This window comes from Aptenodytes patagonicus, chromosome 3 (genome assembly GCF_965638725.1).
Source record: "Aptenodytes patagonicus chromosome 3, bAptPat1.pri.cur, whole genome shotgun sequence".
Lineage (NCBI taxonomy): Eukaryota > Metazoa > Chordata > Aves > Sphenisciformes > Spheniscidae > Aptenodytes > Aptenodytes patagonicus.
In genome coordinates, this window is record NC_134951.1 from 66,723,977 (window position 1) to 66,748,647 (window position 24,671).

General features: G+C 36.6%; 1 protein-coding gene across 1 annotated transcript in view; it reads right to left on the minus strand.

Annotated features, from left to right (window-relative positions):
• Positions 1-232: 232 nt before the first annotated feature.
• The window catches only part of AHI1 (Abelson helper integration site 1), a 103,242-nt gene continuing 78,803 nt past the window's right edge, over positions 233-24,671 (minus strand). Inside the window, exons 22-26 of the mRNA XM_076333662.1 lie at positions 20,954-21,019; positions 18,433-18,595; positions 16,872-16,969; positions 5,544-5,623; positions 233-1,434 (exon numbers count right to left, since the gene is read on the minus strand). Coding sequence (XP_076189777.1) covers positions 1,200-1,434; positions 5,544-5,623; positions 16,872-16,969; positions 18,433-18,595; positions 20,954-21,019 — 642 coding nt within the window. The 3' untranslated portion in view covers positions 233-1,199. The remainder of the gene's footprint in view (positions 1,435-5,543; positions 5,624-16,871; positions 16,970-18,432; positions 18,596-20,953; positions 21,020-24,671) is intronic.

The window sequence follows — 24,671 nt, forward strand, 5'->3', positions numbered from 1 at the left end:
AAGATATTACAATATATAGCAACTAGTCCTCTGCATCTGGGTGCATTTCACACATCAGCGCCCAACACTGTTATTCTCACTTCTTTTTTTAATGGAATCAAGTGCCCTGTCTACTAAATAAGGGCTTTCTAATTTTATGTTATTTATTGCTTCAGAGGGGGAGGAGGAAGAATTTCCTAGCAGAGTAAAAATAAACTGGACATCATCAGCCAGAAAAAATACCAACACTAACTGATAGAAAGTGTTTCCTTTAATATAAAACATAAATTATTTAGCGCTGTAGATAATTAGTGAAGTCATTGGTAAAAGTTCACAACATAATACTCCAGTAAAAAAATAGATTGATGACACTTACGAGTGAATAAGGACTACAAATAAAACAAACAGCACAGTTGGATATGACATATTTCATCCAGACAAAAGAAAGTATATTTGGCAAGACTGCTGCCAAAGCAGCCAGGAACTCTGACAACACTGCCACGCACCTTTATTATGTGCAGAAAACCTCATTTGAAAAATGTAACTGCCTGGAATTTGCAACACTTATTTACATTGGTAAGCATGAGTAGTCCCACTGAAGACAGTGTAGTTGCGTTAGTACTCAACAATTCGCTTCAGAGCTGCAAAATGCAGTCCAAGTGAGTATTTGATGTCAGGAACATATTTTTAACAAGCTTATGTTTTCAGGTACACTGTAATGTCAGCATTCCTTTGGTATTTTACCGTTCTGAACACTCCTCTATTTTACTTACAACACATTTTAAAAAGCTAATTTAGTAACTTAGGTAGTGGTTGGGCTTGTTTTGCTCTAGATCACACTTTTTCACTCTATTCTCCGGTCCCAATGGATTGATCTACAGTCTACAGAAATGCCTGCTTAGCCTAAGTTAAGGTGTAATCAGATATTAAATAGGTTAACATTGTATTTGTCGGTGGGGTTCTCATGAAATATTAAAGTCGGTTTCAGATTTTACTGGTCCCATGAGGATCTGAACATTCAAGTTCTGTTGATTTCATGGAACCCAGGGCAAAAGTCTTCCAAAACAGGTTTAAACCGTTGCTAAGTCACAACTAGTGCCATTTTGCATATTTGAGTATTTTAACTGCTTTGTTTCTTGTTAATCCTAGAAGTGAGATCATAGTTGCAACCTTCAACGTGTATAGCAAATATCACACCAGTACTTAGAATTAAATTATGACTATACGTCATAGCATTCAGGCTCAAAGGCAATATTTGTCTTTCCATTTCCATCCAAGTTTGAGCCTCTCACTGCCTTCTTCTTCTTCTTCTTCTTCAATTCCACCCCATGGGCTGTAGGTTCATTTTCAACACCATTAGCTGTAACTGATGATACAGGAGTATCGAGACCCATTAAGTTGTGCTGATTTTCTATCTCGTTCTTCTGCATCCTTTTCTTCTTTTTCTTTGCACCTCTAGAGGAAGGTGGATATAAAAAGAGCGATAGAAACACAAAGTTAGCCCAAATTTAGAGCTTTTTCCATCCACAGCTGATGTGTTAGAGCAATTGTCTGCCTGTCCCCCTTGAGCACAATGCTGAAACAGCTACAAAAACTACCGTTCCACAGCAGAACAAAGACAGAAAAAACATGAAGACAAAATATGAGACCACTCCACTAGTCTGCTTTTCAACACATCATAGCATTGCTTTGAAAAGAACTGCTCATGATCTTAAAAATCAGCTAGTCTTGATCAATAGTCAACAGATGTAATTAGAAAATACAAATTACCAGTCTCCTCCCCTCATAAAAGCCATTGCACGTTTTTTTTTTTCTTTCCTAAGCTCAAACACCAAAATACTTGCAATTAAAGAGAGATTCCTGGTTTATTTATTCAACAAGAATAAGACAGGCAGGCAAAGTGCCTAAGATTAGTTTTTCCATTTTAATTTACCTGAACTATGACAGATTTCTAGAATCAGAAATCACTCTAAAGTCTATTCATGCTTATCAGACTTCATACAATGCCAGAAGCATCAGTTAAGCTTCTGTGTCTTTCCCAGCTAGTGCCTTTAACAAGGAAATCAGACTGGTCTTGCAGGTGATGCCAGGGATTGTGCAGATGTTACACCACTTCTACCATGAATTCCCACTCTTGACAGAAGTTGTAACTTTATTTAACTATAAATATGTAGTAATACTTTGACTGTAACCTTTCAAGGACAGGTACTGTCTTTGCTCAAAATTTGTATTGTGTCTAGGACAAAGAGGTCTTGGTTTGTGACCAGAACTGTTACGTTGAATGCTGCTGAAACAGATACGCAAGTGGATGAATCAAGACTAAAGAATGTAATGAGATGTGTGAAGTTTCCCCAAAAAGGGTGCTGCAAGAACACTACTGTTGGTGATACTGTCCTAATGTAATCATGTTTTATAGATGAAAATGTTTACACACCAGCCTTGCTAATGGAGTGGTGACTATCTGCCTGTAGTTTGAATTTTTTTTAAGCTAAATTGTGTACTCATGAATACATGAATTGCTGCAGCTCTAATACTGAAACATCCTGAAGGAAAACATTCTGGAGTTTAAGACCCTCTGTGTTAGGATTCCTGGAACAATTTGAGAAGTACTGCTGCATGAGGAAAGCGGGGTACAAAATCGTAATTAATCAGTAACATAAGCACCAATCTACCAAACTGAGTGTTCAGCTGGGTCTGATGCGTAATCACTTGTAAATTTATGCAGAGAGCACTACCTAGTGTAGCTCAACAAAACTGTACAACGGGAATGTATCTTAGGAGATAATGTCTGTACTGACAAATAGTATCTAATCATTAATATTTGAAGGGTGAGGCTACTATGCAGATTTGCAGTATAAAGCTACTCAAATTTTGAGAAGTAGTTTTCATCTTTTTATTATTTGAACATCAGATGCGATGATGTATCAAATCTTTGAGATACTTAGATAAAAACCTTAGTTCACTTAGCATCTATTATATGGACATTTCTCTCTTTCTTCTAGTCTGCAGAAGATAGGTTAACTGCTTGGCTAAGATAAAAATCTGCTACCACCTTGGATAAAATTTGTTTTCCTATTGCAAAACTGTATTTTCCATCCAGAAAGTCTGAAAGATAGACATGTGATAAGGGCTTGCCATTCACTTTCTTTTACAGCACGTATTGTGGCCATAATGAATACTGTTCTAATAGGCAAAACAGCAAACATTCATTCAGAGGCTCAAAGAAAGGTATAGTGAGTTGTGCAGGTGCTAATAGTTTCACTTCTCCTTAGTGCAAGTGCATACTTAGCAACCACATCTCACTTGATTCTTACGAAGTTTATTTACTGCATAATTCCTATTATATACTAGCATGTGACATGGATATTAAGTGTATTTTCACAGAAAACAGGAAGGCAACAGAATGTTTTAGGTGGAGCAACTATTTAAGTACAGACTGGAGTGGACCTCGAGTCATGTTGATACTGCTTTTAGATGCTAAAATAGAAAACTTTTCCAGTTAAGATCGCAACACTTGCATGCATGTCATTTTTAAAGGTTATTTCAAGACACATCAACTGCAGCGAACAAGAAAACTACAGTTCTGTCACAGCCCCTGCAGGTCATGGTTTCAGGCACAAAGAAGTGAGAGTTTTCACAAAAAATATGCAGCCCTGTTTCCGAGATGCTTTATTATCTAATCTGTACTATATAGATAGCCTATAAACAGAAATATGGAAGTGTCTTTCAAACTACTGGCATCAGAAATGCCAGAAGATCCTTCCCTCTTCTAGCTCTCAAAATAAGGCAAGAACTTATAGCCTCTTCTGAGAAAAACTTGGTATGGGCAGTCACTGCTATAATTAGAAAGACAAGTGAACCACATTTCATTATGTTCTAGTTTATGGAAGAGCTTGCAAAGTACATACTTTCACATTCAAGCTTTACATCAGGAATAGACATTACTCAGATTTGCATTCTGATCTTAAAACATGCAGTGAAAACTGCCCTCTCCACGTCAGACAAAACACAAGCACTGGGGACAAATGCAGCAAACGTAATAAAGCTTAGAATGTCCTGTACATGGAAAGAAAATACAGCACTGTGTAGTACCGACATGTCTGTCTTCCTCCCTTTCAAATTAGTTCTCCCCTGACAAAGTATAGCATCAAACGCTACCTCATGGCATCCTTCACTAATGATCAGGCATAAATGGCTTGGTACCCTGAAAGCTTGTGAATGAGGCCCTGCAACACGGCTCTTTGCCCAGATGGGAGAGCAATGACATGAAGCATGACTTCAGACTGGCATCTCCATGATGCTCCTGCTCCCTATAGGTCAGGAGGAAGGAGTTACTTTCCAGTCACTCAGGCACGTAGGTGTCTGCTCTCATCTTTTTGAAACATAACCAAAGTGGTTTTGGGGCTCTGTTTCTTCAGCACGACACTTCAGTGTGACCTCTTCTCAGGACAGCCTTAGTTTCCATTAAAATGAGTATTTCACATTTGATATGACTCAAAATTCTTGAATATTATTAAATCATTTGTGATTCCACATTTTAAATCTGTGGTCCCACATTCTTCAGTGCATGCCCTGGAAAGGTCACTCAAAATAATTGTTTCCTGTAGTTCTACCAATGGACTTGAGTCATACCAAATTTTTGATACTGGCTTCTAACAGACTGTATCAACTGTCACAGTAACTGTGCCTCTAAGGCATTTCCTTCCTTAATGTACATCCTATCAGAATAGTTATGCCCAAAATTCAACGCTGAATTCTGTCAATGTGTAGTTATACAGCCCATTCCTCATCATACATGAGGGTTAAACTTTCCACTCACAATTTATTTTCAAATCTAGATACAGCTGGAGACAGAAAATTAAGATCTAAAGGTAAGTTAAGATTAGCTATGTATCTGCATCTACACCGTATATGCACAGATTATTTATATCAGGAGGGGACCAGTCTGGAAAACAATCAGTGAAGTAACTTTGCTTAGACAACAGATACTTGTAATGGCAAACACAGGAAGTATTTTCAGATGTATTTTTTGAAGTATAAATGGTTGCAATAGCTGAAGATATTGTGGAAGCTCTTGTTCAAAATGTTGAGAACTTATCTGCTTACAGCTTTCACACAACGAATACATACGATTTTTAAAAAATGCAAGTGTCACAATCAAAGATGGTAGCTTGCATCTTCTCAGCATGTGACAACCTTTTGCAGTTTATATTAATTAATTTTTAGAAGGTGCAAAAATAGTTTGCAGTTTGTAGTAATAAAGCCTAATACATAGCTAAGGGATGCCACAGGGCAATCCCATATCCCTGAGTTTTGATTCTCATGTACATTATAGTCCTTGCTCTTTTTGGGGGAGAGAGTGTGTGTATGCATATGTGTGTACATATATACAAACTGTTATTTCTTTCACATTTCAGGTGTGAAGCACTTTTGGAATGAATATCCTAAAGCTAACTTCTTGTTTTGCTTGCTAAAACAAAATAACCCTTCCAACATTTCTCACAGTTTTCTAACAGCAGTTGTAGAAATAAAACTGCAAATTGTTTTAAGTATTTCTTGCTTACTGTGTTGCAGGTGAGTCTTTATCTGTGTCATGCTCCAAGCTAAATTTTAGGTCCCCTGACTTACTGATGACTGGTGACATCTGTAAAAGAAAAAAAAAAAAGCAGGAAGGTAAAAAGACGACAGACAATAGGGCCAACACATGTACATAGAAAACCCACCAGCTTCCTGAATAAGGAGAGAATATACCTCGTTTGAAAAAGAATGTCTATCAGCCATAAAATGTTAACTCCTATGTGGTTACAAACAAGGAAACAGTACCCTGCTTTAAAAAAAACCCAAAAACCTACTTGCAAATAAAAGACAGTTTTCAGGTATGTGTAGAAACAAGAGGTTATTAATCTGCTTGAAGTAAGCTTAAAATACACATGGTCTGTAAAGAATTAAGTTATTTCTGCTACTGCATGCGTAAAGAGAGAATGATAAAAAGCCATCTTGTTACATAGCTTTAACAAGAGAAACCTGTCTATTTTTTAACCCTGAAAGTTTCAGTCAAAAGCAGTTCAAATCACTCCAGGTTACTTGATAATTCACGGCTAAAACCAACGAACCAAACAAACCTGGAAAAGTTTAAGTAAATTCTCTAATTTCCAATGTAATTAGTGGGTCTCTATGCAACTCGCTCCCTGTATATACAAACCTCTTCTAATTCTAACAAGTCTCATACTTACTGCAAGAATTCCCATAAGGAAATGTGTGTGCCCTTCCTAGGTTTACCGCCTTCAGGGACAGATTATTTTCTCTGCCTTCTTCCAGGCTGTTCACAAATATCTGGTAACTACCCATGTAGTTTCATTTTCCTGGAGGGCAGAAGCCAACACAACCACAACTGGTAGGCCTTATGTCTCACTCAAAATTTGCTCTTCTGGAACCAGGCATACACTACACATCCAGCCAGGAACTTCAGGCCTCCAGAGCACCACAACCAAGGAGAAAAGCTGTGGAAAGCAGTGCAGCACACTGTAGGTTCAGACCTAGTATCACAATGCTGTCAGTGAAAAACTGTTGCGGATCTCTAGTTCAGGTTAACAGGATGGCTATGTTCTTTAAGTGTCCGTTTGGTACAGCATGCGTGAAAGAAAAACAGAAGTTATATCCAGGCAGGCATTGTGAGAGTGGGAACTGGTTCCTATGAAGACCTTGGAAAGCTGGAGAAAAAGTCTCTTTCAGGATACAGGAGCCCTAGGCCAGAGAAGGGAGGCAGAGATTAGGCCTGGTACTTTCCAAAAAATACAATTTTTTCAGGGAGTAAAGGAGAGGAATGGGCTTGAAACTAACTCAACCCTCAAAACTTGGCCCATGTTTATGATTTTTTAAGACTGTTAGTTGAATTTCAGATTCATAGCCAGCCTAAAGCAAAACCTACTACATTGTTTCTGAATTTCTCAAATATCCTTAGTGTTAAAAATATCAGCCCATCCAGTTCTGCCAAGCACAGAGGTACTTATCTGCGTGTAAATAAGATGTTTAATGTTCTGCTATCAGCCTGAATTGCTCCAGGAAACAGCCAGTTACTGACATTACTGTCTCTAAAACCCCAGTTAAAAACAAGCAGTATTAGGAATGGAGTATCATTCAGCAGCTCTGGAGTGCCTAACAACAATACAGCATCTAAAAAAGTAACCACAAAGTCAACAAGAGCTTTCTGGAAGCAACAGGGAAGAAAAAAATTAGTTCTTGACCCTCTAGTCTGCCAGTTGCTTATTTCATTTTGTGTGACCTCACAGACAAGGTGTACCATGGTTCCCCCACATTTAACTTAAACAGAGAAAAAATAGAGGGTTGCTTCACAGCAGTTCTTTTTATCACTTAAGCATTAGTTTTGGTATTTTAAAATGGAACGGAAAAACTTTGTTTTCAGACACTAAACTTATCCATCACAGATTTCAAAGCCCTAATGAATAAAACTTAACATTCCCCTGTCAAGTCCAATTGTCCAATTTTAATTCAAGGTAAAGTGAGGCACAGATGAAAATTGTCTTGGCACACACAAATGAAGACTGTATTGGAACCAGAACCCTTATCTCCCAAACGCTTTTAGGCCTTGAACAGTGTAATTACCTTCTTAAACTCTAAATGGAATTAATTAAAAAACATCTAGTCAATGTTAGTAGCTGAATGAAATTGAACTTTTTTGTCTTGGTCCTGCTCCCTAGTTTTACTTTGTTAGTTCAATATTATTTTTCTGCTGACTTAGAAGAAACAGGATCAAGCTCCCATTGACTTATTGAATTCATATAAGCACACTGCCCACAATCACCACGTTCAAACATTAGTCATTAGAATTAGTCTGCTGAAATAACACAGATTGCTGGATTAGTTTAAACAAAAGTCAGCCTATTAGAATATAATAATGTAGCATTGGTGGGGCTAGGAAGAAAAATCTTCTACTTCACACACAAAATCCTTGTTAATACAGTAATAAACTTGAGACTAAGTCAATGGTAAAAGTAAACACAAAAGAAGGAAATATAATGCCACTGATATGAAAATACAAGGGAGTGCTATAAAGGGAATGACTAAGTAATTAATACTTCCTTCAGCATTCATAACCTTGCTGTTCCTTGCCATACACAATCATGAATTCGCTTTGCTTGCAGTCAAAATAGAATCTTTTTCTGAAAATCCTATGTAAATGATGTTGAACTAGGCTTTTACCCTCCTTGAGTAAATATAACAGAATCTGTTATATTGTACTAATATTATAATCAAATATGGACCTTTCCAAAACAGTTTGGTAGAATTCCTTTAAGCGCCACTATAGAAGACTGACTTCTCTTATAAAAAACAGACTAATTTTTTTTAATACTTACAGATACCAAAACACAGAAAATTATCCTTGTTGTACAGTTGGAAGGTTGAAGTACCTGCTAAATTAAGCTGCCTAACTGAAGGTTCTTATGATCAGTTTTAAAAAACTACTCATCACATAGGCCTTCATATATTCAAGCACAGCATTTCAGTATAGGTACACCAAGGGAAGTAAAGCACACTATTACAGACTATCTTGGAATAGCTGTGTTCACCTGACATAGCAACTAATGAGAATTCCTAGGGTCTGTAGGGACAGACTCCCAATTCTCCAGAGTACAGTTCAAGTATGATACCTTTCTTACCTACAAACTTTCAAGTATGTAATGAGACAAGAACTAGATGCTAGATCTTTTTGAAGCAGATCTCACTGCCACTACCTTCTCTTCCCTATCCCACATAGCTTTGCGTCCCTCAGCCCACTCCTTGAACTATTTTTCCCATCCCAGTGATGTGAGTAAGCAGTAGCAGTACTGAAGGAACAAGTAGGGTCAGCGGCAGATGCAAGAAGGTGGTGCAGGAGCTGGTGCAACAAGGGGATGAAGCAGCAGGAGGAGCACAGTGAATGAGTGAGTGGAGCCTGGGGAAACAGGCAGGAGGTATGTGGCTAAGGAGGTAGTGGTAACGCTTAGACACTGAGAATGCATCAAGGATATGCTAATGTAAGGAGCAAGCCACAGAACTCTAGAGCATGGAGGGGTTGAAGAGGCTGTTGATCCCTTCTTTCCCTGTTGCTAAACCTCTCGACCTCTTGTCATGCATGGGCAGATCTCACAGGAAGCTCCAAACAGCTCTGCACTATTGTCACTGTGTCTGTACTAAGATTCAGCAAACCTAGCATTGTAACAGATACAATGTTAGCTATTAAATTAATCCAGATTGCACAGCTTAAATATTAATACAGAATTATTAGGGCGCTGTCTGCTTTAAAGAAAAAAATTAATGTCAGATAATTATTATGAATATCTTGAACTTTTCTGTTCACAAGAACAAATACTGAACACAGTACAAAGTATGAGCTCCTTTGTACAGTGCCACTAACGGTGTTCAATTTTGTTGCCATATTCTAATTCTCCATCCTTTGAAAGATACAGCCCATCAGAAGGAGAGGAGAACATCAGTTCATATCAACTGTAGAAGCTTAGATTTTCTGAAGTTTCTTTTGCTTTGTTTACTATCATAAAAATTGCAATAAAATATATACTTTGCTTTTCTAGAAGATTTACTTGCTTTACAGCTCATTTGGCCTCAATTTTTTGATACTTAACATTGTCTCAGTGTTGCCACATAAGAAGCAACCAAGGTAAAACAACTAAAGGCTAAATACACAAAAGCATTTCAGTTCTTGACCCCTGCTGTAGAATCCACAGCAGTAAGTCAAGCACTAAACCATCCCTGTGCAACTTGTGGAAACAATCATACGTATCAGAATGCAATTCATAGCAAAACCTGAAGCAGAAGGCATCTAAAGGAAATACCAGGGACAAAGTCTCATCCCAAGTCTACATCTTTGGTAGTGCTTTCCTCTAGGCTGTGCAGAATTGTCTCTAAGACTGATGGTCTGCAGAGGTACTCTGATAGACTAAGAGGTAGATGGACAGAATGGAGTGGTGCAGGCAATGTTATTTAGGTGATTAAAGACATGGAAGTAAATGCACTTGCTCTGTAGCCTACTCTGCACAAGGGAACTCTCCCAGAGAAGCTATTTCTACAAAACTTGATCTAATTAAAGATTTGTTGGATCACAGACGGCAAGAACAAACATGTCTCTGTGTCTTTTCAGACTAGTCTCTAGGATGTTAAACTCAGTATTAAGTTTGTCCACGGATAAAAGATTTATAGCAATATACTTAACTCCCCAGAACCATGTTGATGCCTCCTGTCAAAACTGTTCTAACGAGTCAAGTTTGGGAGAAATGCTGTGATACCACACCACACGCATCATTTTCTTTCCTGCTATTCTGTACCCCTCCACACGTTTCCCCATTAAATGAACAACTGGCAGGGAGCTTTGCTAGTGGAATTACATATATTTCTTTTGCCATGACCTTGCTATTTAAAATACAATTAACTTATTATTGCTTTTTTCCCCTCTCTAGTGTTTTTAAAGAACAAGCCTATCTAAATCAGATTCACCATATTGTAACCCTTATATCTAACATTAATTTAGCTGCAAGCATCTAGCAGAACCGTGGCTTTGTATACAACAGAGGCATTGGCATGAATGTCTACCTTTCCCATAAAAAACAGCTAAACTACTGTAGTGTTTAGGACTAAGCCAACACTCACGAGCTCCTCCATCCATGAATGCCAGAGCCACAGGCAGAGAGGACTTTGCCTTGTCTAGTCTTCGAAACTGCAAAATCCTGGGCCTGTTCAGGGCTAGGAGAGACCAGCAGGAAATCTGGTGCATGAAAACTGCAGTCATGGCTCAACACTGACAAATAGTGCATCTCGGAAATCAAATCAACTAGATGACTATTTGAGGGACAGCAAAAGAAAGAGGAGGAAGAGTGGAGACAAGATACTTCAGACTGAAGCACTATGGTTTAGAACAGCTGTCTTCAGTCTTGAAGTCTTGGCCTCTGGGAATTTATCTGTGGTTACAGCTTTGCATTAAAATTTGCATAAAAATAGTTCAATCCTGTTCAGAAAGAGGCTATGAGGACCCAAGAAGAAAACAATGGGGACAGAGAAGTTACCTTGCTCCTGAGAGCTATCTTAATAATAGGTGTCCCTCAATAGTATTTTTGGTTCTGCTTGACCAGTTCAGGGGCCCAGCCTGATTCTTCCTATCTTTAAACAGACCAGTCACTTACAGCAAATGACTATGGATGTCACTTTATCTTTTCTTTTTTCGCAATATATATATTTATTCGCTTATAAACCAGATACCTTTTCTTTCTGTGACTCAAATAATACTATAGACATTTTTTGAGACAGAACACATTAGGAACCACAGAGGTGGTTTTGGAGTTGAAAAAGAAAGAGCTACCAGCTTACAAATAAAGTAGCACCACACATACTTAAGAGAGAGTAATTCAACTTGAACAGTACAAACTGCATTTTAAAGGGAAAACAGAATATCTAAAAATAGGAAGCTACAGAAGTAAAAAGGTGAACTATGGTAGTATCGGGTAACGTTTAAGGAAAATGGTCTATTCCTTGTATATGGTACCATAGTAACATTTCCTTCAGAAGAAGGATTTCTTCAAGAACAATCAAAGTAATTACTATTTCAAAAGTAGGATTTGCAAAGACGTCTCTATTTTATAATGTCTATTCAACAGTTTATGTGGAAGACCACACAGCAGCTTTGCTGACTGATTCTAGAAAAGCATAGTTTCTTTCAGCCCAGGTATCAATGCCTTTAGAAAGAAAGATCTGTAATCATATTAGGCACAAATGAAGCCCAGAATTACAAACTTCACTATAATACATTCTAATTCAATTGAGTATCACATTTTTGTGGGTCTGCAACCTCTGTAAACCTTGAAAATGAACACACTTCATGACGTGTTGAAAGTCTTCAGCTCTATTCACCGCAACAGTTCCATTCTATTAATTCTTCAATGTTTCCCTCATTAACATTATCACATCTTCCTAGTCCCTCCTCTTCCTAAAAGATAATCAGTCACTGAAGTGTTCCCCAGTAACCTGAAGAAGGGTACCATATTAAAGGAGAAAATAGAAACAGCACCAACTATAAATGAAAGTTTTTGATGAAACTAATAGAAAAATTTCTAGCTAGTATTTTTGGAAGTATTTTTGAGCAAGTTTTCTATGCTTTTAAAATTTTTAGATCTAATAAAAATAATTTTTGAGCCCACAGAAACACCCACATAGAAAAATCTCAAGCCCGGGGAAAAGCATCAATTGCTTGGCAGGTTAGTTTCAGACACGCTAGGCTAACTATTCAGAAAGTCTGACAACAACCTACTCTAGGGGAAGAGTGAGAACATGAATTATTTATGTGAACAGTGATAATCCCAAACATTGTTTAAATACATATGGAATCAAGTTTTTATGATCTCTGGGTAGATTATTCAAATTGTGCAATAATAATGTAGTTCTTGAAGATAACCCTATTCTTTCCATACTTACGGTCATTATTTTACACCTTAACATCATTTTTCAAAGATACATATACTAGAAAGAATATTTTCTTACACTATCAATGGACATTTTAAATTACTGTTTTGTTTATGTCTGTTACTACTTCCCGCTATTTTCACATATGTAGAATTGAGTAATTAACATTCAGAATCCAATTAGATGCATTTTATATAGTGAGTGGTAGGCCACTGTAAATTATAAAACATATTGACAAGATTTTATAGACAGCAGAACATTTCTGGCCAAAAAAAAGAGACACACTATTGACTTTGAAATGTCTCTGATTTGCCGAAATTTTGCAAACCCCAAATTCTGGTTTCTAATAGAACCCTATCTGAATTCCTGTCTTTTCTGCCTTCAGCTTAAGGAACCTGAAAACAGCACATCTACTGGAGCAGCCAGATGACAAGTCCATATCTATTTTTTGGGATTCTTCATCAGTGTAGTGAGAACTTCACTCCATGAAATTTCTATTGGCAGTTTAGATGTATGTTGTAATTACAGATGATTATGACCTAATTTTGTGGCTCAGGAGTTAAGTAACTCGTAAGGCAGGAAAACAAGGTTTGCATAAAATTAGTATGTTATGAATGCAAAGCTGATGGTAGAAAGCATTTTGAAAGCAGGTTCTTTGAACTACAGCTTTTTTTAATTATTTGCAAAGATTAATAATGGATCTTGAGTATTACATCCTCTTCTAATGTTAATGATTCCATTTTATTCACTCATCATAAAATTCTGATGATTAGCTAGATATGCGTTTACAATATCTGCAGTTGGAAAACTATTTTTAATTAGACTATCTGTATTCTCAGCAATTAAAACCATAGTAGTATTCTACATTTTAAGTGCCCTATGTAGTCTCACATGGTAGCAAAATCTCACGAGTAACTGCTATGATGATTTTCACAGTAACTGTGTTTTTGCAGTCTTAACAGAGCTGAATATTTAAGTATTCCTCAAAAAACCCAGAAAGAATAATAGATATAGCAGACCTGGATATAACTAAGTATTTGGGAAAACATGCTTGTGGCCAAAACCCAAATACAACCAACAAATTCAGTAATATTTTCCTGCTTGTGGTAACAACTTAAGCAACAACTTAATTAATTATTCGATAAATATTTTTGGATTTTTTAAAAAAAATATGCTTCATTTTCTGTCAAAGCAAAAAAAAATCATAGGGTATTACAAAATAATGATTTTTCGTATTTCCCATGTAAAAGAAATTGGCATTTGCTTTCATCAGCCCTAATACTGAAAAAAAATGAAAGGAATAGGAAGAAAAGCTGCTGTGTCACTGCTGCAACACAGGAACTGCCATAACCGATCAGCCCCCTCAGTGGTCGTCTTAGCAGTTTTGTCTCAGAAGTATCTGGTATTGCCCAAAGCCAAAGTGCTGTAGAACTTTCCTTCATTATGACAAACAGCTGAATGACAATTTGTTTCTTCTATGCAGCAGTCTGCAGCTTTTGTAAAACCGTTACACTTCAAGGCATCGCAAGTCTTACACAGAGATTTGATTCATCATTTGATTCAACTCACTATCTTCTTGGTGATTTATACGGTGCTTACGTAACTTGAAATTTAAAAAAATCAGCCAGATTTGTGTTTCCCAGTCATTTAGATGCTTTTGGAATCTCAGCCATTACCTCAGCCTAAAATGTGTTATTAAAAAAATTAATCCCTGAGCACATAAGTTTAATAGTGTCTTGTAGCAGCCAGGTTCACCAGGTTAACTAAGCATGGCATAAACATAAATTTCCTTCTACCAATATTAGCTGTGTTCCATTCCAGCCTAATGTTCCCTGATCTTGTTTAACAGCAGAAGGGGAAAAAAAAAAAAGAAAAGAAAAAAGAGTGCATGCAATTCACCTCTCTACATCATGTACTGTTTTATACACTCTCTTCACAGCTCATTCTTTGCTAGTTTAATCTTGCAAGTATATCCTCTTATACCATTTTTTCCAGGACTTGTAAATGTATCATTACTTTTCTCTGGACTCTTTATGATTTTGTAGTGGCCTTGGATGATGTGCAAGATAAAAGCAATATATTTGCTTGGTTTTGGACTGTTACTGTACACTTTATTCATTATGCCTTTTGAATATCTGTATGTACTACAGAGACTACTAAAAAATTCCAACTAATTATTAAATATGCAGTCAATTTAGTTCAAAGTGCCAGTAGAATCAAAGTAAAGAATATTTCAATGAAATATTACTAAAACTGAGTGTTACTAAAAAAATGCTACTAGTAATAAAAAAACTATTGTTAGAAAAATATGCCAACCATAGACACTTGAGAAAATATAAGCAATCAAAACTAATCAAACATTACTTCTCACAAAGTTGAGTAGTAAATACTGGTTGTAAATTTTAGTAACATTAGTTAGTGCACATAAAAGTATTTTGATCCAGTAAATCAACTAGATTCCTACTAGATTAAAACAGAAAAAAGATGTGGGTAAAAATTATCAAGCCTTTAATGACAGTAAGTATCTCAGCACTTCTCACTTTTCTAATCTGGGTATGAGTGAAACTGGGTGAGTGTAGCAACATATTCCCTCTGGGATACCTTCCTTGCCTCCAGCAATGTAGACAACAGATGAAAGAAATCTTCATGCTTTCCAGTAATGCTGTAATTTTTCCTATATTTGTTCCAGTCTGCCTCTACAGGAGTATCTTGAAGTAATGCACCATTGTCTTTCTTGGACAATGGTTTGGCTATGAGTTTCTCAGCTACAAAGAGGTAAAAAGATACTTCAGATTAATTATTACTGCTCGGTGTAGTGATTAATTCCATTTTTAAAGTATAGTTAGAAATAAAACACTTAGTAATTCGATTTATAGCAGTTGGCTTCAACAAGACAGCTGGCTTCAACAAGACTGCCGAGTAATCTGTACTCAATAATTTATTAAATGCTACCTATCTCTATTCACCTATTAAAAACAAAAGCTACACAAAAAAGGTTAATAGAAGTAGCTTTGAGTGTTTTAACCTTGAACATTGTAAAATATATTATGCAGCCAAGATTAGATAAATCATCTGAAAAAAGAAAAAATCGTAACTAGGCAACACAGCATATGTTTTGAGTCTTGCAAATCAGACGCAAAATATTAGATTCAATTTTAGAAAAGTACATGGAAAAGTCAAGTCATTTGAAAGAAATCTGAACAAAAGTCACTTTAAAGTAGTTATGTTAGTACCATGTGACTAAATGAATAGCTGTGGAAAGCACACTTAAGGCAGATACAAACATTTTGGAATAAAAAAAGTCTTAAATTCTAACAGTTATTGAACTAATTTCTATTACTTTTTTTTGCTTACAAAGTATCCCATGTTTTATGACAATCATCAGTCTTACTTCACAGAAGGGGAACATAAGCTATGCAAAGTTTCTAATCTCTGTTTGTCTGGAGAAGTGAGAGTCATTTGGCCTGCTTTGCACATCGCAGTATCTCTAAAGATCTGAAAAAAATAACATAAAAATCAAAACCCTATTTTTTTCCTTGACTAAAAACTGGCTGTTGTTTCTTTGTTCTTCTGTACATACTGTATTCTGACCGCTAACTAAAATCACAGAAACAGGAATGCTTCTGCATACAATATAGTATGTGATATTTAAACAACAACATAATGCCATATGCAATTACAACCCAATATAAGTATACGGTGGGAGCGGAGAGGTATCAGATATAGTCAAGACAAAAGCCTTTCTTTCCTTTGCTCCTCCAAACTATGAAGTCTCTACAGCCTACCCTCCTGAGCAACCTACAGGGTGGGCTCAGTCATTCACATCAGAGAACCATCAGCAGCTTTTAAACAGAAACATCTATTGACAAGTAAGCATGTTTAGATGCAGCATATCTCCTGGTCTGGTAATAAGGCTTTATGATCACATTGTATATCTTTAATTAGCATATTACTAAATGGACTAGAAAACTCTTGAGAGAAAAACATCACAGCTTTTTCCTAAGCAACCTGATAGATAAGGAAATTTCATGGCAGAAAATTTGAAGAATCTGCAGGCAGTGCATACTCCAAGAACGAGTCAAGTGCCTGAAAATATGTCAGGTTTTGACAAATCCGTGTTGTTTCTTCAACCATTATTTACATCAGGCAAATGTAAACCTGATGTCAACCTTGGAGTCAATGGGAGACTTGCCACTCATTACAATGGTGCAAGAGTAGGCAGAATATTTAATTGACACATGACAGAACAGCTGATTCCACACGAGACAAACATTAGACATCTGCTGAAAAATCTACCTGCTTGCCTGGAATGAGGTCTACACATAAGAATTTTTTCCAAAAAGGACTGAAAATTAATACAGTCCACCTGGCACACAAAGGACATACTCCACCACTACTTACAGAATCCTTCCTTCTCAAATTATTACCTTATGTAGTGTTGAACCTTCCTCTGCTTCTCTTGGTCCTTCAGGTAGGAGAGGAGCAGAATCTGGTACTAATCCTGAAGGTTGTTCTTCATATTCTTCTGGAAACAGGATCCATAATTCACCATTATGACAGCCATGAAAGAATTACGAAAGTATCTATTTTATGTGACCAACCATGACATTACGATCTAGCCAGGATGTGAACTGAAACAGGTGAAAAATGTTTGAAGCCAAACTTTGTATGAGAATTTATCAAAATTTGCCCATTAACTTTTATTTAATATTAGTAAGCTTAGATTTAAATGTAATTTTTATATAGGTAATTTATATAGGTAATTATATAAAATGAAAACAAACATTTACATGACTAAGAACAAAGTCCATACTGACAGCAATGCAGTTGATACTTAACAAATGTATCATATGCATTTCTTTCGATTGAATAATAAGATGTTCACCAACTGAAAAAACAAATTATATACCAGGGATTTTTTGCACAGTTGGACAACTGCCTCAAAAATGTTGTGTTGTTTTTTTTAAGAACAACAGGCCATCACTTAAGACTCTTCCTACAGACTGCTCTCTGGCTTATTTTGCAAGGAAAAAAGGAAGGAGAAAATGCACAGGATGTGCAAGGGGAGGACAAAGAGGAAGGGCAGTAGTTAAGCTAACTTTAACTACCATCGTAAAGTTAGCACAGTGTTATGTCCAAGTTTTTTTTAGGAAAGAGGCATAAATACTAGACTTCACTTGAAAGACAGAGGGAGGAACTAGAAAAAGGGGGAAAACATCTTGAGAAATGTTGGGTTAAGAGATTTCTAAACACCAGTATAACTGATAGTTTAGGAAGGCAAATGACTTTCTTGTAGCATGCGACCACACGCTATGTCCATAATCTGAATACTAACAACTGTCAGGACACTGAGCATCTTTACATCAGTTGACTCAGTAGGATGCTTCCTATATTATTTGTTCAGATTCATTTAGGTTTGCCTGTATTAGTTTAATCAAAACTGTTTTAATGACAAGGACCTGGTAGCAAGTTCAATGCTCAGATATGAGATTTAACCATTACTGTTCTTTTAAAACTTCATACTGAAATCCACTTATTTGGGAACTGAGCATTCTCCATTAGACTAGGGGGAAATTCAAGAGTTTTTACAAAAGTAACTGGTTAGATCTCACAGAGACTGCCTAAGAAAAACCTAAGATGTCTGTGAAATGCTTTGATGTGTCCTAAAACATTGCCAAGGTAGGGCATGAACCAGGTGGCTATATGTAAGAAAAGATGAGGAATCAATCCAGTTGACTGATAATTAAGCCAGCAGTATATAAGCTGGAATGTTTAACTAAGTGCCAGTACCTTCCTAAGTCAAGTATGTCAACTTGCTAAGTGGTTAGCTAACTTTATACAATTTCTGCATCACAGTAAGTCATCATTATGCCATCTGCGTGCTACACAAATTCATACCTTCAGAACAATAAGCAGTACAGCATGGTAAAATCTTGGACCATCAGTTAGACCCACACCGGTATACCAGGAAGACAGCAGTAAACTTACTTTCACCAGCCACATAATTAGCTGGAAAATAGCCTTGCTGTCCATTTGCTAGGCTGCCAAACCACCAGTTATCATTATCTTTGTATAACACTTGGATAATGTCACTGCGATGGATGGTTAGCTCATCTGATCGATGCGCTGTGTAGTCATAAAGAGCCACTACCTAAAAGAGAGATAAGAGCACCACAGCTTTATCACAACCATGCCACAGAGAAAAAAGCGCAACATTCACTTCCTCTTGCAGAAAAGCAGCTGAAACCAAAGCTGCACTTTGGTAAAAGCTGAGGCTGTCTCAAGTTTTGCTAATGGGATCAGGGGTGGTGGGAAAGCAGCAGGAGAGGCAAGATAAAGGACTGTGGGATTGTAGAAATGGTTAAGAACATTCAATTCACTAAGATTAGCTTCAAAACAGCAGCTGTTAGTTTTATAAGCAATTTACTTGTGAAGCAAAAGAAAAAAAAAACACTTCATACATTCACTTTCTCAGAATTGTTACACCACCTTCAGATCCCATTCTGTGTGTGCTCGTGGAAGCATACGTGTTTGAATAAATACTTCAACAGTATGACAGTTTTACCGAAGGAAAAATTTAGTGCAAAAATGTCATTGCAAAGTTTTGCTTTGATCACTCTACTTTTTCTTTTTTTTTTGTTTAGAAGTAAGGATTTGCATATACAATTTTATAAATATCTGCCAAAAAAACGTTTATATTCCATTGCACATAATAAATCCATTTGCCAGTGAAATACAGTGCATCTATACTTTTCTGGGAAAAAGTACTAATAGTAGTCAGCACCATGCATACTACACAGAATACATTACCAGAAGCCTGCTTTCTACCCTGAATATGAAAATATCAAGTACAATTTCTTATTTATTTCCTATGCCCTATGAACAAAAATCCGTCCTGATGAATTCAGAGCAGAAAAGACTGAAAACAAGTGAACTGAAAGAATAAGGGAATTGCTCACTTCCCTCATCATAAGTGAAGAACAAAATTATGACCTATTTTACACAAAGAACACTGCTTCCCTACATACAATCTTCACCTCAGACCCCTCTACGAACTTGTAAGTAAAGAAGTCAGAAACGGGGATCGTTAAGAGTGATAGGAGGTTATAGGGGATTGAAGGAGACAGCAAAGTTACTATGAAGATAGGGATTTGGAGAAAACACTTCCTTTTTTTATTACTCATGCATGCATTTAAATCCTAAGACTGCTGAACTGCACAGTGCTTTTTATATTTGTATTTCTATTTTGAGTAAGATAACCTATGAGTTATGTGTGTAAAAAAAATAACCAAGGTCACTTGTATTTTCATACTTCCATGTCACCAATTAAACAGATTAAATCAGTTATGAATGGGAAAAGATGGAAATGATTCTACCATTGCAAATTCTATGTGGTAATTTGTGAGCTGGTCAGCATCAAAGAATTAGTATCAGCGTAGTTCTCAGTAGACAGGAAATTTATCTAAATATGCATTCAGCAATCCTGAATTTACATAAAGAAGCTAAACAATGAAGTACCACCCTTTATCAGAACTCTCCTCCCTGCATTTGGAAAGCTAATACAGTAATTACGGGTGATGTTGACAATATAGAAATATGAACTTTAGAATACAACCGAACTAAAACACACTAAAGAGCACCATAGATAAACAGTACAGAACTGGAAGCTTGCATGATCATGTCCAGTAAGGGGTGCTCTAACAGTGCCCACTTCAGTTAAGTGGCAACAGTTCCCTTAGTGACAGCACTATGAAAATCATGAGGTCACTTAAGGTTAAAAGAAAAAAAAAAAAAAGAAAAAAGAAAAAAAGGAATGTAACACTAATTACTTGGCAGCATGAAAAACAATGAAAGGCAGAGCAACAAATACTTCTTTTTGCAGTGTCATCTGTAAGATAGTTCTAGTTTAAATGTTTTGGTTTTTGGAAAAAATTACAAAAATTTAGTAACATGGAAAAACTGCCAACAAACGGTTCAAACCAATCAAGCAAGTCCTACTGTCTGTCTCCCAGAAATAAAAAATTAAAATACCAATGTGTCCTGTAATACAACTGGTTGAGCACGCCTGACAATTTAAAAGAAACATGGAAATTACCATTATATTCTCTGGAGACATATGATCAGAAAATGAGCATGAGGGGATACAGGAAATGCACCTCAGGACCAAAAAAGAATGTAAAACACTCACAATTATGCCCAAAGCAATGGAATTTCTTCTGGTGTGACGTTCAGACATGTTAAATTCTGTCTGGGTCCAAGTTCAAGCAAAAAAAAAAAATCTATATTCATCAAAATTTTACAAAGTGATCTTTCAAGAGTGATATAAAAACAGCAGTAATGTGGTTATGGTGGTTATGAACATGTTTGTAAGAATTACAAAACCTAGGGTAGCAAAAAAAAAAATCCTTGGGATCATGTTAAAAAAAAAAAAAAAAGAATGTGCTTTCAAAAGCACAGCTACAGTGTAACAGGTATACAAGATACTGCAAAAAATTTACATAATACTTACTGTCTCTTGCCCGAGCGGACAACTGTTTTCTCCTCTCACCCCCAGTGCAGTCAGGCAGTCATCATTCTAGAGGAAGAAATTATTTTAAAACTTTAATCTGAAGTATTTTGATAAACTATTATTTTGAGTATTTTCATGTCTACTGTAAAACGGTAAGAACTACCTGTAGTAAAATACTTTTTTTAAAAAAGAAAAAGCAGAAGTGATGTTAAGCATCACTGAGTAGTATCGGCTATGTAGATATTTAGAAAAAGATATTAAGTTTTTCAAGTATGTACACTAAACTAAAGACAACATGGGGGAAAGGCAGAGGATCGATGACTATGCAGTCTAAGCTTGTTTGCACTGCAAACACTACAGCAGATGTTTAAGAAGTTGTTGTGGTGAACTTTACCTCTGAACCAGTATGCAAAAGATGCCACTTTCATATAATGGAGAATTTCAGGTTGGTCTTAATAACCAATACTTTCCATTTAATTCTAATTGTTCTATCTTTACCACTTACTCTTCAGACTTCCAACAAAGTCAAAGGAATAGCAAGTATATAATGCAATAATGAGGATGTGCCTGTACCTACAAAATTTGATTTCTGTCAAACAATAGAATTCTTCAGCTGAAAGAAGATTTAAAACAGAAGAATTAGGAAAATTAGCAGAGGAACGACAAATTAGAACAAAGGAAGAGATGGAAGTCCTTTGCTGGTGTTACTTTATTTTTTTCAATGGCCTATTTTCACAGAAGGGAAACCAGTTTCCCCTAGATTTTGTGTGCGTCAAAGGGTACAAACTACAATGCAGAATAGAAATATTACACAGCAATTAAAATAGAAGAATCAAATGCGAGCTTTGTGAAGTAAACAACATTTCCACCCATAACAGATTGTACCACATTATAAACAACATTTAAATTTGAGAATTTCTATCCAACATACTTCACCTTTTTCATATTTAAAAGCCCCTCCTTTAACTGTCTTAACTTCTTTCTCTTCTTTTGCTTTTTTAGAACATATATCTAAAAGGCATTGCTCCTTTTATTTTCTGGTTTGGTTTATTTTTGGTTGGGTTTTTTTTTTGTTTTTTTTTTTATTAGGGTAGATTCCTACGTATCCAAGGAACATCATTACTGCAATCCTCAGCAGAATAAATGGCATTCTCTAGAACAGAGATTCTTGCCCTCAATGTTGTTTTCCTAACTTAGCTAGGCTTATCCCATGTGGGAAAGAAATCACTGACTATCCTGAACACAGAGGTTCCATCCAGTCTCCAGATTGTTTCGGTATTGCCACAGTAGTTACAGACACACGCAGTACATAGAGATGAACACAGCATAAAAGTGAACAGTTGCACTCAGTTCTTATCATCTACCAGAACATCTAAGCCTACCACCTAAAGAGTTCCAAATAATTATGTACACAGAGAGGAAAAAGAAGAAAAAAAAAAAGTAACTGCCCGATTTGATAAATTTTGAACAAAGTCCAGTGGAGCTGCAGTTCAGAGTACGTGGCTTGTTCGGTGGTCTAGTGGTAGTTAGCACTGCCTTACAGGTTTCAGCTAATTCTCATTTTCCATTCTCAAGGTTAAGAGAACTGTGCAGGCAATGTGCTTAGCCTGTGGGATGGGAGTGCCTCCTGTTGCTCAAAAATGATTCATCAGAATTATTAGCAGTATTATTTAGGTATCTAGTTCAGGTACTCATATTGCCCCATTATTGTGTCTCAATCTCTCTCTCTCTCTTTTTAATAAAGTATTTATGTGCTCTCAAACACTCAACGTAAGAAGAGCTTGAAGAGAGCGAGCTGTTTGGAAAAAACAAGCTAAAATCCATGAGTCATCCTGAGACTATGTTGAATGTTCTCAGGCACTGTGTTAAACTTTTAAGGCAACAACAATCCAAAGAGTTTCCTCTTAAAGAGATACTGTATGTCACAGGCTGCGCACACACCCTACCTCCAGTGGGACAGGGGAATTGCCACAGCAGCCTGCCACAAACGTAGCTACCGCAAGGCAGCAGAGCTGCCTCTGGTGTGCCATGCCATTTCTCAAATTGTGCCAACTACCAGTTACACCGTAAGTAACACCCAGCAAAAACTACTGGCCTTTCAGTTTAGAAACATCATTTTTTAATGTTGTGCCACAAGATTAAGCCACATTTTCAGGATTCCAAAAAAGCGACAGGCATACTGAAGCGTATAAATACATCGTTCTTAACACAACATTAACGTCTCCTTTTTTTAATGCAAGATGGAAACTAGTTAATCCTTTTCTTGCATCGGAACAGACGTGGGGCTACAGTTATGTTCTGAGGAGTTGGTCTTTTTGGGAGACAGACCATCTGTGAGAAACAGGAACAAAATGCTTGCTGAAAAAGCCCGCCGTGTCACACTGATTTTGGTTGAACAAAGCTGTTAGGAGCTTTCAGCGTAAGGAACATCCTCAGAAGATGATAAATAGATCCAGCAGTTGATGCAGAGTTCTAGACCATGGAATATCATGCTGGTTATCCAAGACTAACCCACTTAGATAGCCTTAAAATTTCTAACACAAAACCAAACAAAAAATGTCTTAAGACACTAATACAAAAGAGACCATTGCAGGTAAGAGTAAACTGATAAATAAGTTGCTGTATCAAGCGTCACCGATTCCTGGTAATAGCACTAATTAAAATGTTTATGGCTTCTTTTTAATTGGGCAGTTTCAGTGATTGTGGTAACGGAGGTTTTGCTTTTATTCATGCAGGTGTATAGCGGCCAACAGGATTTTGACATTAGATATCATTCATTCCCTTAGGAGAAGCAGCACTGAGTAAGAACAAGAGATATGTTATTACTGCCTTTTCTGTAAAAAATTCAGCATTTCATTTCTAATACTAAACAAATAGATTTCAAATACCACAATATAAAAGTTTAAAGAAAAAAATACGGAAAAATTAAAAGTCTAACAGTGGTTTCATATGCTGCTTCTATATATGTAAACACATTCTTCATTGTAACAGAATAAACATACAGATTAAGTCCCACTTCTAATTAGTCATTAACTCTTAATAACTACACTTGGAAAATAAGCTTTTCTAAGATTAATCTTAGGCAGATACTACACATACCAGCGTGAACCCTAATGTGTGTGCATACAGGGCCAAAGCCACCCTCCCTCCTTTTCCAATTACAGTGACAGCCTCAGTGACATGAAGAAGGACAAACATCTATTTCTTGGATGCTGCACAGTGCCACTGCTTCTCTCTGCCCCACCTCCCTGTACCTGCTATCTGCCAGAATGGAAAAGAAACTGGGAGTGTTACTCTTGCAAACACTCCAGTAAAGACACAGGGAATGAGCGTTAAAGCTTCTCTTGTCTGTTCAGTAAATCTGTGCCTCAGTGTGTAATAGCCGAGGTTCTGAGGCTGTTACCTTTTGGGGTTTTTGTTGTTGTTATCATGGTTTGGTTTTTTTAAAGGAGACAAAATAAGAAATGAACTTATAGTGCTCAAAAAACCCAAAACTGGCTTAAAAGTGAGATAATATTTAACAGTTAAAAATTTTACAGAATCAATCCGAGCTTTTACAGTTGCTCCATTGTTTTCATTTTCCCTTATGAACCCGAGGGTTAGGAATTTACTTAATCCTCTCCTTCTCTAAGAACGTCATGCAATCTCTTTACCCCAGTAATTGAAGTTTTAAATGAAATACTAAATAAGCTGAGACATAGCATAAAATAATTGAATA